Source organism: Oncorhynchus clarkii, chromosome 14 (assembly GCF_045791955.1).
Source record: "Oncorhynchus clarkii lewisi isolate Uvic-CL-2024 chromosome 14, UVic_Ocla_1.0, whole genome shotgun sequence".
Classification (NCBI taxonomy): Eukaryota; Metazoa; Chordata; class Actinopteri; order Salmoniformes; family Salmonidae; genus Oncorhynchus; species Oncorhynchus clarkii.
In genome coordinates, this window is record NC_092160.1 from 27,276,832 (window position 1) to 27,294,257 (window position 17,426).

Consider the following 17,426-nt stretch of genomic DNA (forward strand, 5'->3'; position numbering starts at 1 on the left):
CCTCTAGCTGGGGGTTGTGGGAGATGGGTGGTATGGAGGATAGGCTCCAGGGCCTCTAGCTTTGGGTAGTGGGAGGTGGCAAGTGGGTGGTATGGGGGATATGAGAAGGGAGCTGGGCTAAGGTTTGATCCAGGGAGAAGGGAGCTGGTCTAAGGTTTGTTCCAGGGAGAAGGGAGCTGGTCTAAGGTTTGATCCAGGGAGAAGGGAGCTGGTCTAAGGTTTGATCCAGGGAGAAGGGAGCTGGTTTAAGGTTTGATCCAGGGAGAAGGGAGCTGGGCTAAGGTTTGTTCCAGGGAGAAGGGAGCTGGTCTAAGGTTTGTTCCAGGGAGAAGGGAGCTGGTCTAAGGTTTGTTCCAGGGAGAAGGGAGCTGGTCTAAGGTTTGTTCCAGGAAGACTAGATGGAACAAACCTTAGCCCAGACTCCCAGGCCTCCAGTAGACCTCCATGGAGAGAGGTTAATGGGCTGAGGGATTTCAGCATCTTGCCACCCGCCTGCCTGTCCTGCAGAACCGGGTTTTAAGACGAGAGCTGCGAAGGGGGAAAGGCAAGCCGTGTGTGTGTGTGTGTGTGTGTGTGTGTGTGTGTGTGTGTGTGTGTGTGTGTGTGTGTGTGTGTGTGTGTGTGTGTGTGTGTGTGTGTGTGTGTGCGTGCGTGCGTGCGTGTGTGGAGGGGGAAATAATAACTGTCCTTAATCTAGCAGGAAGGCTTGTTGTTTTAAGACCAGGCTATGCGCTGGCTTTTAGTTGGGATTTCCTTTAGTGGAATTTTATTTTATTTTTTATGTTTACTGTGGGCACAACTCTAGAATACAACTAAATTGTCTTTCCAAGAGGAATTATTACACTGTAGACTGGATACATGCCGTTGAAAACCCCTCATCAACGATCAGACATTAGATATAACTGGAAGCATTAGAAGACATTGATTCTCTCTGCTTTCAGGATGTTAGGAAGGAAGGAAAGAAGAAAGGGTCCATGGAAGGATGAACAGGTGCATTTCTTAAGCATTTGTCCAAAGCCATGGTGTTCTGTGTGTGTGTGTGTTGGTACGCCGCCTGAGTGGCAGCCGGTGTCTATTGACCTATTATAGGTCAGTGAGAGAGTGAGTCCTAGTGGACCTGCTATCTCTGTGTGTGTGTGTGAGTGAGTGCGTGTGTGTGTGTGTGTGTGTGCACAAATGTGTTTGTGTGTGTGTCTGTGTGAGTGGTGTGTGTGCGTGTGTGTGTGTGGTGTGTGTATGTGGAATGTGTGTGTGTGTGTGTATGTGCGTCTGTGCAGCCTGTCAAACTGCTCTGAAACTGACCTTTCCCTCCACTCCCTCCCTGGGGTCCTGTCGCTCTGCCAGAGGACCTAGAGGCTCTGTGTGTAGCGATGATTACCTTCCCCTGATCCGTAACCAGCAAGGGGACAGTTATTACTGTAACACACAGAGGAAAACTGGCCTGTACAGCAGCTGATAAAATATGGAATAAGGATTTGTGCGCTCAGCGCAGTCTTAGCTTAAATCTCTACTGCAGCATGAAACGACTTGTGGGTATTGGCTCTCCTCCACTACTTCCTCTAGTGTACCATTAACCGTGAAGAACCCTGGTGGAAACGTTATGCTGACGTATTGAAATTCCCACAGGAGAACGTGGTTTTCTTAACTATTTGAGAACATTCCCAATGTCAAACCAGTTGAGAAAGCTCCTAGAACACAACCAAAATTGTTATTAAATGTAACCATGTTTGAACTTTCAGGAACGGTTCTGTTAACGTAATGAAATTCAAAGAAAATAATTTATTTTGTCAAGTTCCTTAAACTATCCTGCACCATTCCCAGAACGATGTGGAAAGGTTGTATGCAAAATAACTATTGGAAAACCACACTTTCACCAAGCTCTAATAAACATGGTTATTAGAATGTTATGTGCTAGCTGTGTTTGTTCAATACGGGTTTGCCAGAAATGTACTGGTATGGAGCAGGAGAAAGAGAGAAGAAGAGACAGAGTGTGTGAGAGAGACATACACACAGAGAGAGAGAGAGAGAGAGAGAGAGAGAGAGACAGAGACAGAGACAGAGACAGAGACAGAGACAGAGACAGAGAGAGAGAGAGAGAGACACTCAGAGAGAGATGAAGAGAGAGAGAGAGAGAGAGAGAGAGACACTCAGAGAGGGATGGAGAAAGAGAGAGACACTCAGAGAGAGATGGAGAGAGAGAGAGAGAGAGAGAGAGACACTCAGAGAGAGATGGAGAGAGAGAGAGAGATACTCTCAGAGAGGGATGGAGAGAGAGAGAGAGAGAGAGAGACACTCAGAGAGAGATGGAGAGAGAGAGAGAGACACTCAGAGAGAGATGGAGAGAGAGAGAGAGAGAGACTCTCAGAGAGGGATGGAGAGAGAGAGAGAGACACTCAGAGAGAGATGGAGAGAGAGAGAGAGAGAGACACTCAGAGAGGGATGGAGAGAGAGAGAGACACTCAGAGAGAGATGGAGAGAGAGAGAGAGAGAGACACTCAGAGAGGGATGGAGAGAGAGAGAGACACTCAGAGAGAGATGGAGAGAGAGAGAGAGAGAGAGAGACACTCAGAGAGGGATGGAGAGAGAGAGAGACACTCAGAGAGAGATGGAGAGAGAGAGAGAGAGAGAGAGAGACACTCAGAGAGAGATGGAGAGAGAGAGAGAGAGAGAGACTCTCAGAGAGGGATGGAGAGAGAGAGAGAGAGAGAGAGACTCAGAGAGAAATGGAGAGAGACTCTTAAAGAGGGATGGAGAGAGAGAGAGACTCAGAGAGGGATGGAGAGAGAGAGAGAGGGACAGAGAGAGGGAAATAGAGACACACAGATAGGGAGAGAGAGAGAGAGAGACAGAGAGAGGGAGAGAGAGAGACACACTCAGAGAGGGATGGAGAGAGAGAGAGAGAGAGAGAGAGAGAGAGAGACTCAGAGAGAAATGGAGAGAGACTCTTAGAGAGGGATGGAGAGAGAGAGAGACTCAGAGAGGGATGGAGAGAGAGAGAGAGGGACAGAGAGAGGGAAATAGAGACACACAGATAGGGAGAGAGAGAGAGAGAGACAGAGAGAGGGAGAGAGAGAGACACACACAGAGGGATGGAGAGAGAGAGAGAGAGAGAGAGAGATAGAGAGAGAGACTCAGAGAGGGATGGAGAGAGAGAGAGAGAGAGGGACAGAGAGAGGGAAATAGAGACACACAGATAGGGAGAGAGAGAGAGAGAGACAGAGAGAGGGAGAGAGAGAGACACACACAGAGGGATGGAGAGAGAGAGAGAAAAGGAGTGAGTACAGGGCCTCAGGTGTCATGTCAGTTGTAATCTTGCCAGGATGTCCAATATCTCTGAAAAGGTCCAATTGGTTGTCTGGCTGGTAGAACAGGAATAGGATAACCCCTCAGAATAGAGGTGGGCTGACAGTGATTGCCTGCTCTACCCACACACACACACACACACACACACACACACACACACACACACACACACACACACACACACACACACATACACACACACACACACACACAGTGCGTGGGCCACTAATAAACCTGTCAGTGTCAGGTTCACCAGGTGTCTTTGTGATGTCCACATAATGAACCCCCAGGCTCACCGACAGGCGGCACCTCCATAATGATCAAATATAATGATCTTTCTAGGTTGAATATTACTCCTTGGTTATGGAAGGGCCATACAGTCTAATGATATGTAATCATGAAACAGCTAATTGTGTAACTGGCTAACTGTAGGTCTTCTCCATGGTAGTGATAATATAATGATTTATAAAGATCAATTGTCTAATGATCTTTCTTGGTTTAATCGTAGGCCTATTAGCAATTATTATTCCACCGTGCTTGTGGCTTAATGATCAAACATGAACCATCCTATTGAAATGCCTCCCCAGGAGAGATCCTCAATAGAACAAGGCTTTAGTAGCTCCATTCTATCCCATTGCTGTGTTTAGCTGCTACTTTGTAAATTCTCCTGAATAATATAACAAATCAAGCATACATCACATCTATGGTCTCATCTTGAGAAAAGTGGTGATAAACTTTCTGAGCTGGTAACATTCTTTGTCTGACCTCCTCAGGGCTGTGTATGGATATTACATTATTCCAAAGTCCCTCTTTGCAAATATCACAGATACTTTTGTATGTTCTGGTACGAGCTCCTATTAAATCCATTCAATATTGATCTTTGATGTGCCAATATTTTAACGGTATTGTAAACCTAAATGAATAATTGACCTTCTCTGAAAGGCCTATGGATTCGATGATAAAGAACCTGGTTGCCAGGTGTTATTTTCTATAGTTTAATCTGTCTAAGTAGCAGCTGCATAAACGTTTGTGGCGCAACAGGTTACATCTCTGTCACTAACGCATAAATCTTTCACGTGATGTGAAGGGTATTTTCTGAATAAAAAATCCCTAACAGAAGATCTCAACGGCGATGCCATAATAAAAATCTCAGATATTCGGAAAGTATTCAGACCCCTTGACTTTTTTCACATTTTGTTACAGCCTTTTTCTAAAATGAAATATATTTTTCCTCACCAATCTACACACAATACCCCAAATGACAAAGCAAAATCAGGTTTGTAGAAATGTTTGCTAAAAAACAGATATATTTCATTTCCGTAAGTATTCAGACACTTGATGCAGCTTTGACACCGGTTACAGTGTTGAGTCTTCTTGGGTTTGATGCTACAAGCTTGGCCCACCTGTATTTGGGGAATTTATCCCATTCTTCTCTGCAGATCCTCTCAAGCTCTGTCAGGTTGGATGGGGAGTGTTGCTGCACAGCTATTTTCAGGTCTCTCCAGAGATGTTCGATCGGGTTTAAGTCCGGGCTCTGGCTGGGCCGCTCAAGGACATTCAGAGACTTGTCCTGAAGCCACTCCTGCTTTGTCTGGGCTGTGTGCTTAGGGTTGTTGTCTTTTTGGAAGGTGAACCTAGTCTGAGGACCTGAGCGATCCGGAGCAGGTTTTCATCAAGGATCTCTCTGTGCCTCCCGGGTGGTGCAGTGGTCTAAGGTACTGCATCTCATCTCAGCTGTGCCACCAGAGACTCTGGGTTCGAGCCCAGGCTCTGTCGCAGCTGGCCATGACCGGGAGGCCCATGGGGCGGCACACAATTGGCCCAGCATCGTTAGGGAGGGTTGGGCCGGCAGGGATATCCTTGTCTCATTGCGCACTAGCGACTCCTGTGGCGGGCCGGGTGCAGTGCACGCTGACAAGGTCGCCAGGTGTACGGTGTTTCCTCCGACACATTGGTGCGGCTGTCTTCCAGGTTGGATGGGCATTGTGTCAAGAAGCAGTGCGGCTTGGTCAGCACTTGGTGGTCCTGTTCTGTGTGAATCATGAGGTAGAAGATCATCCTATAAAATTACTAATATATGATTTTGGATTATGCATTTTACATTGAATACCAGTTAAGGGCCTAAAATAATACAAACTCCTGTTTTGGGGCTATTTTGCCAGATTAATCTTGCTTATTAAAAGCCGTTTTCTTTTCATGAAGAAGTTATCGATACATTTGTAAACATACACTTTTTATAATTTTGTATATATTGTAAATTTAACGTCTGGACCACCATCGTCAACTGTGGACCTAAATAAAAGCACAACTTGTGCACGTGATTCTGCTGCCTCCTGCAACATGTCTTCCCTTACGACTGCTATAAGGATCCTATTTTACAACCCCCAGACTCTCTGTCATCACTGTTCACCCTATCAGGTTTGAAGGTAAGACCCAGATGAAGACTGTGTCGCAGTAACAATGTTTATTTCTGCGACACAGGGCAGGCAAATGACAGGCCAAGGCAGGCAGGGGTCGATAACCAGAGTAGTGGGGGAAAGGTACAGGACGGCAGGCAGGCTCAGGGTCGGGTCAGGCAGATGTCGGTAATCCAGAGGTGGGGCAAAGGTGCAGGCAGGCTCAGGGTCAGGGGCAGGCAGAGTGGTCCGGAAGGCAGGCTCAGGGTCAGGGTCAGGGGCAGGCAGAGTGGTCCGGCAGGCAGGCTCAGGCTCAGGGTCAGGGGCAGGCAGAGTGGTTCGGCAGGCAGGCTCAGGCTCAGGGTCAGGGGCAGGCAGAGTGGTCCGGCAGGCAGGCTCAGAGACTGGATAGACCGGGGTCAAAACCAGGAGGGTGAGAAAAAGAGAGACTGGGGAGAAGCAGGAGCTGTGATGAAAAACGACAGGTTGACTTGACTAACAAGATGAACTTGCAACAGACAAACAGAGAACACAGGTATAAGTACAAAGGGGATAATGGGGAAGATGGGCGACACCTGGAGGGGGGTAGAGACAATCACATAGACAGGTGAAACAGATCAGGGTGTGACACATCCTGTCTGTAGGTTAACAGGAATGCACTACATTAGATCATGTTCCACATCATCATACTCCCTGGTACTAACCTGTATCAATCCGTCCTATATTTAAGCAATAAGGCCTGAGGGGGTGTGGTATATGGCCAATATACCACGGCTAAGGGCTATTCTAAACATGATGCAAGGTGGAGTGCCTGGATACAGCCCTTAGCCGTGGTATAGTGGCAATATACCACAAACCCCTGAGGTGCCATATTGCTATTATATCCTGGTTACCAACGTAATTAGTAGGGCTGACCCCAATTAGTTAACTGGTTGATTGTTTGGTGCACGTATTTGGTGCACATTTTTTGTTGTAGAGCAGTCACAATATATATTTAAAAAATGTTATTGCACAAGAGACACCTGTCTTATTCGAGCCCATCTCAGTGAACTAATCCATTGTGGAGGCTGAGACTGATCCATAGTGGAGGCCGCGGGGATGGCACAGTCCAAGAAGGGGAGTGTGGCTGCACAATGCACATCTCTCTCCAGAAAGCACTCTCTCCCGCTAATTTGTGCACATTCATTGTTTCATAACTTCACCGTGTGAATTGTTTACGTTTGATTGTTAGTGTCCATCAATTCCCCATTACATATCACCAGTAGTACATTTACCGTTAATTCTTATCATTTCTAATCTACAATGTTTGTTTGGTTATGGTTATTTCTGTCAATGCATTCAATATATGATTTTACCGTTCTCCTTGTCAGAGTGGACACGTTGTTTGCAGAGCCCACAACCTATGCTACATTTGTGAGAAACAAGTTTGTTTTATTTCATTCCATTATTAGTCATTGTCTTTCAATGTCAACTGTCAATGTTGTGTAAGGATACGCATCGGATTACGAATTAGACCTATAGGCTACCTGGCCTGTATGCAAATGTAGGCATATAAATGTTCCCATTTGGGGAACTGATAGTATTTCTGATTGGCTTAACGCACCACCACTAATGAGCTCTGTAGCTTCTCAATGTAATGTTTTCTTCACCTCAAACAGCGAGCAAACAACGTCTGTTCCATCCACTGAGAATGACAATAGTTCCTCAATGTATTTGTAAAATCTTTCCAGCTCTTTCCCTTTCGATAACCACTCAGCGTGAAAGGGAAAAATGTCATGCTCTGATCCAGTGGAATAAAATAGGTCTACCTGATGAGCTCTTATTCCTTGCGTAAAATAGCCTCCAGCTGTATCTGTCCCGACCTCACTGGAGCAGGAAACTGAGGGCCCTGAATATTTGACATAATGTTGCAAGTTCGCTAAAGCAAGCCTTGGGTGGGTCCAAGTTGATACAGTGTTTGAATTTCGGTGCAGACAAGCCATGTTTAGTGAATGTGATTTATAGTATATTTATTTTTAGCAGTATATTTTCTACCTGCAGACTGCAATGTTTTTATTTGTTGGCTTTCTAGGCAATTGTTACATATAAGTTACTTTTTAGGTTTGTATAATTTTTTATTTAGATTTGGATAGAATTTTGATTAACCACATGACAATGATTTTGAGATACGAAGGCGTTATTATAAATTAAATGAAACTGTTGTGTGTCTTATTTCATCAAACAGACAAGCATATATTTGATTTTATTAAAACACAAAGGGTGTGTCTATATATGGAAAAATACACGTTTAAACATTTTGACCACTTCACTTTTAGTAAACCAATATTTTATTTTAGTCGGGGACAGCCCTAGTATTTAGAGCAGTAAAACAAGTTTTTGTCATACTACTGGTACTATACATGGTCTGATACACCACAGCTTTTAGCCAATCAGCATTCAGGGCTCGAACCACCCGGTTTATAATTAGCTTTAATGTGGTGGCAAGTTGCCTAGTGGTTAGAGCCTTGGGCCAGTTACCAAAAGGTTGCTAAATCGAATCCCAGAGCTGACAAGGTAAAAATCTGTCGTTCTGCCCCTGAACAAGGCAGAACGAGACAGAACAAGGCAGAACTGTTCCTAGGCCGTCATTGTAAATAAGAATTTGTTCTTAACTGAATTGCGTAGTTAAATAAAAATATTGGAACTCTATCCAGGCTTGAGTTCAATTCCATTTTAACTTGAGTCAATTCAGAAAATAAACCCACTTCCCCACCAAAAGACTATTCAGTGTACTCCCTAAATTGGAATTTCAATGGAATTGACCCCAGCCCTGAGTGCATCTGCCCTCCTTCTCCTACAGGAATCCCCATACGTGATGCTGAAGAAGAACCATGATCAGCTGTCAGGGAACGATAAGTACGAGGGTTACATCGTGGAGCTAGCGGCTGAGATCGCCAAGCACGTTGGATACCACTACAAACTGAAGGTGGTCTCAGATGGGAAATATGGAGCCAGAGACTCCGAGACCAAGATGTGGAACGGCATGGTTGGAGAGCTGGTGTACGGGGTGAGTGCTCATAAGGTGGTTATTAGAGCTTATAAGAGGGTTAGTAAGTGCTCATAACATTTATGGAGGTGGTTAACATTCATATTGGTCACATTCTATTTTTATGGCGATGACACCGCACAATTTGTCTTTCTGACACTATAATGTTCTCTGATACCATCTGCAAAACATGGTAGTCCTTTTTAAAGAAATTATGTTTTTTTTTCACAGGAAATTAGTTTCCAACAATCAACAATTTATATAGCTTAGGATACAGTGGACACACTCTCACACCCTCTCTCAATTAAATTCAAAGGGCTTTATTGGCATGGGGAAACATATGTTCACATTGCCAAAGCAAGTTAGGTAGATAATATACAAAAGTGAAATAAACAATAAAAATTCACAGTAAATATTACATGTACAGAAGTTTCAAAACAATAAAGACATTACAAATGTCATATTATGTATATATACAGTGTTGTAACAATGTACAAATGGTTAAAGTACACAAGGGAAAATAAATAAGCATATATATGGGGTGTATTTACAATGGTGTTTGTTCTTCACTGGTTGCCCTTTTCTTGTGGTAACAGGTCACAAATATTGCTGCTGTGATGGCACACTGTGGAATTTCACCCAGTAGATATGGGAGTTTATCAAAATTGGGTTTGTTTTCGAATTCTTTGTGGATCTATGTAACCCGAGGGAAATATGTATCTCTAATATGGTCATACGTTGGACAGGAGGTTAGGAAGTGCAGCTCAGTTTCCACCTCATTTTGTGGGTAGTGTGCACATAGCCTGTCTTCTCTTGAGAGCCAGGTCTGTCTACTCCGGGCTTTCTCAATAGCAAGGCTATGCTCACTAAGTCTGTACATAGTCAAAGCTTTCCTTTAATTTGGGTAAGTCATAGTGGTCAGGTATTCTGCCACTGTGTACTCTTTGTTTAGGGCCAAATCTCTCTCTCTCTCTCTCTCTCTCTCTCTCTCTCTCTCTCTCTCTCTCTCTCTCTCTCTCGCTCTCTCTCTCTCTCTCTCTCTCTCTCTTTCTCTGTCTCTCTCTCTCTCTCTCTCTCTCTCTCTCTCTCTCTCTCTCTCTCAATTCAATTCAATTCAAGGGGCTTTATTGGCATGGGAAACATTCTCTCTCTCTCTCTCTCTCTCTCTCTCTCTCTCTCTCTCTCTCGCTCTCTCTCTCTCTCTCTATCTATCTCTCTCTCTCTCCTCTCTCTCTATCCCTGGTAGAGAGAGAAGATGACGGGGAGGATATGTTTATTTACCGTAACTGAAGAACCACTGGACATTTTCTGTTCCATCTCTGCACCTGCAATCTGCCCACAGAGACACACAATTTCCATAGGAAAAGGATTTGTAACAAAGAGGACCCATTTCACACCATGGCACTGATCTCTGCTGTTAAAGGGGTCTTTGTGATGCTATGGGAGATAGGTGTGGGTGTGAGGGGAGAAGAACAGGCCTTTGTGATGCTATGGAGAGATAGATGGGTGTGGGTGTGACGGGAGGAGAACAGGCCTTTGTGATGCTATGGAGAGATAGATGTGTGTGGGTGTGAGGGGAGGAGAACAGGCCTTTGTGATGCTATGGAGAGATAGATGGGTGTGGGTGTGACGGGAGGAGAACGGGGTCTACAGGGGATCAAGGTCAGAATTTGAGTGTTTCCTGATTAGTTAAAACCTCTAGTGACTCCCCATCCCGCATGCGGGAGCGTAATCATCGCCTGACACTAATTAGCATAACGCAACGGACATAAATATCCCTAGAAAATATTCCTATTTATGAAAATCACAAGTGACATATATTGAGACACAGCTTAGCCTTTTGTTAATCACCCTGTCATCTCAGATTTTCAAAATATGCTTAACAGCCAAAGCTAGACAAGCATTTATGTAAGTTTATCGATAGCCTAGCATAGCATTTTGTCCAGCTAGCAGCAGGTAACTTGGTCACGGAAATCAGAAAAGCAATCAAATGAAATCGTTTACCTTTGATGAGCTTTGGATGTTTTCACTCACGAGACTCCCAGTTAGATAGCAAATGTTCCTTTTTTCCAAAAATATTATTTTTGTTGGCGAAATAGCTCCGTTTGTTCTTCACGTTTGGCTGAGAAATCGCCTGGAAATTGCAGTCACGAAAACAGCGAAAATATTCAAAATTAGCTCCATAATATCGACAGAAACATAGCAAACGTTGTTTATAATCAGTTTTGCAAATATCTATTCGATAATATATCCATCGGGACAATTCGTTTTTCAGTAGGACCGATTGGAGTAATGGCTACCTCGCGAGAATCTCTCTGGGAGCATCAGGTGACCACTTGCGCATTGTAGCCGCTTACGGGTATTCTTCAACATAAATGTGTAAAACTACGTCACAATGCTGTAGACACCTTGGGGAATACGGAGAAAGAGTAATCTGGTTGATAGCCCATTTGGGGCGGCAGGGTAGCCTAGTGGTCAGATCATTGGACTAGTAACCAGTAACCGACAAATCTGTCGTTCTGCCCCTGAACAGGCAGTTCAGTTCACTGTTCCTAGGCCATCAATGAAAATAAGAATTTGAATCTTAACTGAGTTGCCTAGTTAAATAAAGATAAAATAAAAAATACAACTGCTCAATAGGGACGCATTGGAACGCAGCCCTTTCAAAACAGAAGGCACTTCCAGATTGGATTTTTCTCAGGCGCCTGCAACATCAGTTAAATCAACATTACACATCAACATTATACTCACAGACAATATTTTTACAGTTTTGGAAACTTTAGAGTGTTTTGCTGTCAATTATATGCATGCATCTTGTCCTGACAAAATATTCTGTCTAAAACGGGACCGTTTTTTTTCTCCAAAAATGAAAATAGAGTCGCAACAGGTTTTAACAAAACAAAACAAAACCTCAGCCTCATATAGACACTGAGTATGCCAAACATTAGGAACACCTTCCTGATATTCAGATCCACAGGGAGGTTGGCCCATGTTGACTCCACTGCTTCCCACAGTTGTATTAAGTTAGCTGGATGTCCTTGGGTGGTGGACCATTCTTGATACACACAGGAAACTGTTGAGTGTGAAAACAGCAGCATTGCAGTTCTTGACTCAAACCAGTGATCCTAGCACATATTGCCATACCCCCATTCAAAGCCACTTCAATATTTGTTATTGCCCATTCACCCTCTGAATGGCACACATACACAATTAATCTCAATTGTGTCCCAGGTTTAAAAATCCTTCTTTAGCCTCTCCTACCGTTCATCTATACTGATTGAAGTGGATTTAACAAGTGACATCAATAAGGGATCATAGCTTTCACCTGGATTTACTTGGTCAGTCTATGTCATGGAAAGAGCACTTTGTAATGTTTTCTACACTCAGTTTGCAGTATTTGCAGTATTTTCTCTCCTTCGTTGTCCTCCTTCAGCACACCTACTGCACTGGACAGTATCTAGCTCTATTTCCCGATGTAGTAAAGTGTTTTTATTTGCAGATGTAGGATCCTCATTTGATCACTCTTTTGTTGTTGATAATTTTCCTGCTCGGCAGGAAATGCAAACTTGTAGTGTATTTAAGGTTTATAAAGGATTCTAAAGTTTGTAATTTCCAATTTAAAATGTCAGACTTGATTTGTCCTAAAGAAAAATGTACCTACGAAAAAGCCCATTAACCACATAATAATTCACATTTCCTGTTGCTGAAGGATTATTTTCATGCTATAGCGAACTGGCTCAAATTAAGATCATGCATCTGTATACAGCTTTGTATATTCTATTGTTTTGAATATTTTCTCTGCTTGAGTATAGCTCAGGGTCAAGGTGACAGCACAAATCAAATATTTATTGCTAACATGTCTCTCTTTCTCTCTCCCTACCTCTCTAACATGTCTCTCTTTCCCTCTCCTGCCCTCACTCCTTCCCTACCTCTCTCTCTTGCACCCCTCCTTCCCTCTCTACGTCTTTGTCGCCTTCCCTCCGTCTCTACCTCCCTCCTTCCCTTACTTTCTCTATCCTTATGTTCCTCCCCCTCACCCCTTCTCTCCTCCAGAAAGCAGACGTGGCGGTAGCCCCGCTGACCATCACCCTGGTCCGAGAGGAGGTGATCGACTTCTCCAAGCCCTTCATGTCTCTGGGTATCTCCATCATGATCAAGAAGCCCACCAAGTCTAAACCAGGTGTCTTCTCCTTCCTGGACCCGCTGGCCTATGAGATCTGGATGTGTATCGTGTTCGCCTACATCGGTGTGAGTGTGGTCCTGTTCCTGGTGAGCCGCTTCAGCCCCTATGAGTGGCACGCAGAGGACTATGAGGAGGGGGCCGACCCCCAGACCCCTACCCAGCCGACGGGGCCCGGTGCTGGGCTACAGTCGGGGCAGAGCCCTGGTCAGCCAGGCCAGAACCAGCAGAATCAGGAACAGACCAACGAGTTTGGCATCTTCAACTCTCTCTGGTTCTCCCTGGGAGCCTTCATGCAGCAGGGATGTGACATCTCACCCAGGTAGGAAACCCACTTAGAAATACAGGTAGATCTGAAGTAGAAATACAATGGATAGATCTGATGTAGAAAAACAATGGGGCGCTCACAGTGATTTGACTAGTGCGGATAAAATGCCAGGGCTGAATTAGTGTCCCAGTCCGCCCCTGCAAGCTCCAGTCTATTATTGTATTGACATTTTTTGGTTTTCCCCAATTCAGTAGGGTTTTCTTGGTACCACTTTGACATGTTGTCTTAGAGAACCTTTAGATTACATGGAGTGAGATAAAACAGTGAGACTGACAGAGCATCATCCCAGGGAGTTGACAGCGTGGTCATAGTACTGTACTACTGTTGAAAAGGTTGCTTATGTTTTCTGATAAACGCTCTTCCCTGTGATTGTTTGTCTTCAACTTTTAGGGTTTGTTATTGTTGTTGTGTAATAGTTAAAAAAGTGAATGTGTTTTATATTTAACCCTCATTTAAACCAGGAAGCGCCATTGGCATAAAGACTCTTTTCATAGAGACCTGTGTGTGTGTGTGTGTGTGTGTGTGTGTGTGTGTGTGTGTGTGTGTGTGTGTGTGTGTGTGTGTGTGTGTGTGTGTCTGTGTGTGAGTCTGTGTGTGTGTGTCTGTGTGTGTGTCTGTGTGTGTGTGTGTGTGTGTGTGTGTGTGTGTGTGTGTGTGTGTGTGTGTGTGTGTGTCTGTGTGTGTGTCTGTGTGTGTGTGTGTGTGTCTGTGTCTGTGTCTGTGTCTGTGTGTGTGTGTGTGTGTGTGTGTGTGTGTCTGTGTGTGTGTGTGTGTGTGTGTGTGTGTGTGTGTGTGTGTGTGTGTCTGTGTGTGAGTCTGTGTGTGTGTGTCTGTGTGTGTGTCTGTGTGTGTGTGTGTGTGTGTGTGTCTGTGTCTGTGTGTGTGTGTGTGTGTGTGTCTGTGTGTGTGTGTGTGTGTGTGTGTGTGTGTGTGTGTGTGTCTGTGTGTGTGTCTGTGTGTGTGTGTGTGTGTGTGTCTGTGTCTGTGTCTGTGTCTGTGTCTGTGTGTGTGTGTGTGTGTGTGTGTGTGTGTGTGTCTGTGTGTGTGTGTGTGTGTCTGTGTGTGTGTCTGTGTCTGTGTCTGTGTGTGTGTGTGTGTGTGTGTGTGTGTCTGTGTGTGTCTGTGTGTGTGTGTGTGTGTGTGTGTGTGTGTGTGTGTGTCCCAATACACTCCCCACCTAGGGAGTCCCTCTGTCTGTCAGTCAGTCAGATAAAACAGGACTAGATAAGTTCTCTTCTTTCATGATCAATGGTCTTCACAGAACACTTTACACTAAGTCAGCTGTCATTGAATACTTAACACCAGTCCCAAACAGAGACGGTTCCCTAGTCCTGCTCTTTCAGTTACACTAGTTGTACGTTACACATTTACAGTGGGACAGAAGTGGTACTAAAATACTTCTTAACTAGAAAACCAAAAGGATGAACTCATGAAGACGTGAAGTTATTCTACACTGTCTTCAGAAAGAATTCACACCCCTCATTGTCCACATTTAGTTGTGTTGAAAATGGATAAAATTACGATTTTTTTGTAACTGACCAACACAGAATACCCCATAATTTCAAAGTGGCAAAAAAAATATTCTCTAACTGTTAACAAATTAATTAAAAAGGAAAAGCTGAGTCAATAAGTTCAGGAGTCAATAAGTTCAGGAGTAAAAAATTGCTTAACAAATCATGGACTGTGTGTTTAACATGATTTTGGAATGACTACCTCATCTCTGTAGCCCACACATACAATTATCTGTAAGGTCCCTCAGTCAAGCAGTGAATTTCAAATTCAGATACAATGACAAAGACCAGGGAGGTTTTCCAAATCATCGCAAAGAAGGGCACCTATTGGTAGATGGGGTGGGGGTGGGGTGAGGCAGACATTAAATATACATTTTGAGCATGGTGAAATGATTAATTACATTGGATTGTGTATCAATACACCCAGTCACTACAAAGATACTGCCGTCCTCCTTACTCAGTTTCCGGAGAGGGAAGAAACCGCTCAGGGATTTCACCATGAGGCCAATGGTGACTTGTAAACAGTTAAATGGCTGTGATAGGTTGAAAACTATCACAGCCATGATGGATCAACAACATTGTAGTTACTCCACAATACTAACCTAATTGACGGAGTGAAAATAACTATCACGTTTCAAGGTAAGACCAAGATGCTGACAATATCGAATTAACAACATGTTCTACTCATTATTCCTTGTTAATAAAGCAAACATTTATGCTTTCATTTGATTGAAATAATACAACCAGGCAGTGTTTCAGGATCAAAAATAAACAGAATGGAGCTAAGCACAGGCAAAATCCTAGAGGAAAACCTGGATCAGTCTGCTTTCCACCAGACACTGGGAGATGAATTCACCTTTCAGCAGGATAATAACCTAAAACACCAAAGGCCTAATCTACACTGGAGTGCCTTACCAAGAAGACAGTGAATGTTCCTGTTTTGACTTAAATCTGCTTGAAAATCTATGGCAAGACATGAAAATGGTTTTCTAGCAAGGAAGAATTCTTAAAAGAATAATGGGCAAGTGTTGTAGAATCCGGGTGTGAAAAGCACTTAGAGACGACCTCAGAGCTGTAATCACTGTCAAAGTTGATTCTATCATGTATTGACTCAGGGGGTTGAATACTTATCTAATCAAGAAATATTTGTTTTACTTTTCATAAATGTTTTACAAATGTTATAATTTTTCATTACAGAGTATTCTGTGTAGATCGTTGACATTTGAATTCATTTTGATCCCACTTTGTGACACAACATTTTGAAAAAGTCAAGGGATGTGAATACTTTCTGAAGGAACTGTAGTGCTCTTTATTAACATAGCTAGGTCCCAGATCTGAGAGCTTTAGCTAACTCCAATGTCTATGGCAGTCCTACTATGAACACTGCAGAGAGGAGTTAGCTTAAACAGAGAGCACCAGATCTGAGAGCTTTAGCTAACTCCAATGTCTATGGCAGTCCTACTATGAACACTGCAGAGAGGAGTTAGCTTAAACAGAGAGCACCAGATCTGAGAGCTTTAGCTAACTCCAATGTCTATGACAGTCCTACTATGAACACTGCAGAGAGGAGTTAGCTTAAACAGAGAGCACCAGATCTGAGAGCTTTAGCTAACTCCAATGTCTATGACAGTCCTACTATGAACACTGCAGAGAGGAGTTAGCTTAAACAGAGAGCACCAGATCTGAGAGCTTTAGCTAACTCCAATGTCTATGACAGTCCTACTATGAACACTGCAGAGAGGAGTTAGCTTAAACAGAGAGCACCAGATCTGAGAGCTTTAGCTAACTCCAATGTCTATGACAGTCCTACTATGAACACTGCAGAGAGGAGTTAGCTTAAACAGAGAGCACCAGATCTGAGAGCTTTAGCTAACTCCAATGTCTATGACAGTCCTACTATGAACACTGCAGAGAGGAGTTAGCTTAAACAGAGAGCACCAGATCTGAGAGCTTTAGCTAACTCCAATGTCTATGACATTCCTACTATGAACACTGCAGAGAGGAGTTAGCTTAAACAGAGAGCACCAGCAAAAGAAAACACATTCACCAGGAAGGCTGGACCTATGGCCTAAACTCTGTCCACTCTTATGTGAACTGCGCTGAGGGAGGGGTGGGTCGATAGTGTGTCTTGAACAGTGTCACTAGCTCTGTCCAGCTCCAACCGGAGAGAGAGCTCTGATGAACTGTGCCACCGTCGGCTCCCTTCTCTAAAGGTCACCAATTAAGAATCTCATTAAAGTGTCTCAAATTAGAGACACAAAGAGGTTGATTCTCTCTCTCAGGGACACCAGGGGGGGGGGGGGGGGGGGGATTCTGAGAGGAGGAGAGAAGAAGGTAGAGGTCAGGAGAGGAGAGGAGGAGAAGGAGGAGAAATTATAATGTATAATGTGGCCAACTACAAGAAACGTCTGACCTCTGGGATTGCCAACAAGGGTTTTGCCACCAAATACTAAGTCATGTTTGCAGAGGGGTCAAATACTTATTTCCCTCATTAAAATGCAAATCAATTTATAACATTTTTGACATGCGTTTTTCTGGATTTTTTTGTTGTTATTCTGTCTCTCACTGTTCAAATAAACCTACCATTAAAATGATAGACTGATCATTTCTTTGTCAGTGGGCAAATGTACAAAATCAGCAGGGGATCAAATACTTTTTTCCCTCACTGTATGGGTACTGTATC

General features: G+C 43.8%; 1 protein-coding gene across 2 annotated transcripts in view; it reads left to right on the plus strand.

Annotated features, from left to right (window-relative positions):
- The window catches only part of LOC139366480 (glutamate receptor, ionotropic, AMPA 1a), a 181,134-nt gene that overhangs the window by 124,646 nt on the left and 39,062 nt on the right, over positions 1-17,426 (plus strand). For both annotated transcript variants that reach the window (XM_071103992.1, XM_071103991.1), the window contains exons 10-11: positions 8,539-8,745; positions 12,778-13,226. In XM_071103992.1, coding sequence (XP_070960093.1) covers positions 8,539-8,745; positions 12,778-13,226 — 656 coding nt within the window. The remainder of the gene's footprint in view (positions 1-8,538; positions 8,746-12,777; positions 13,227-17,426) is intronic.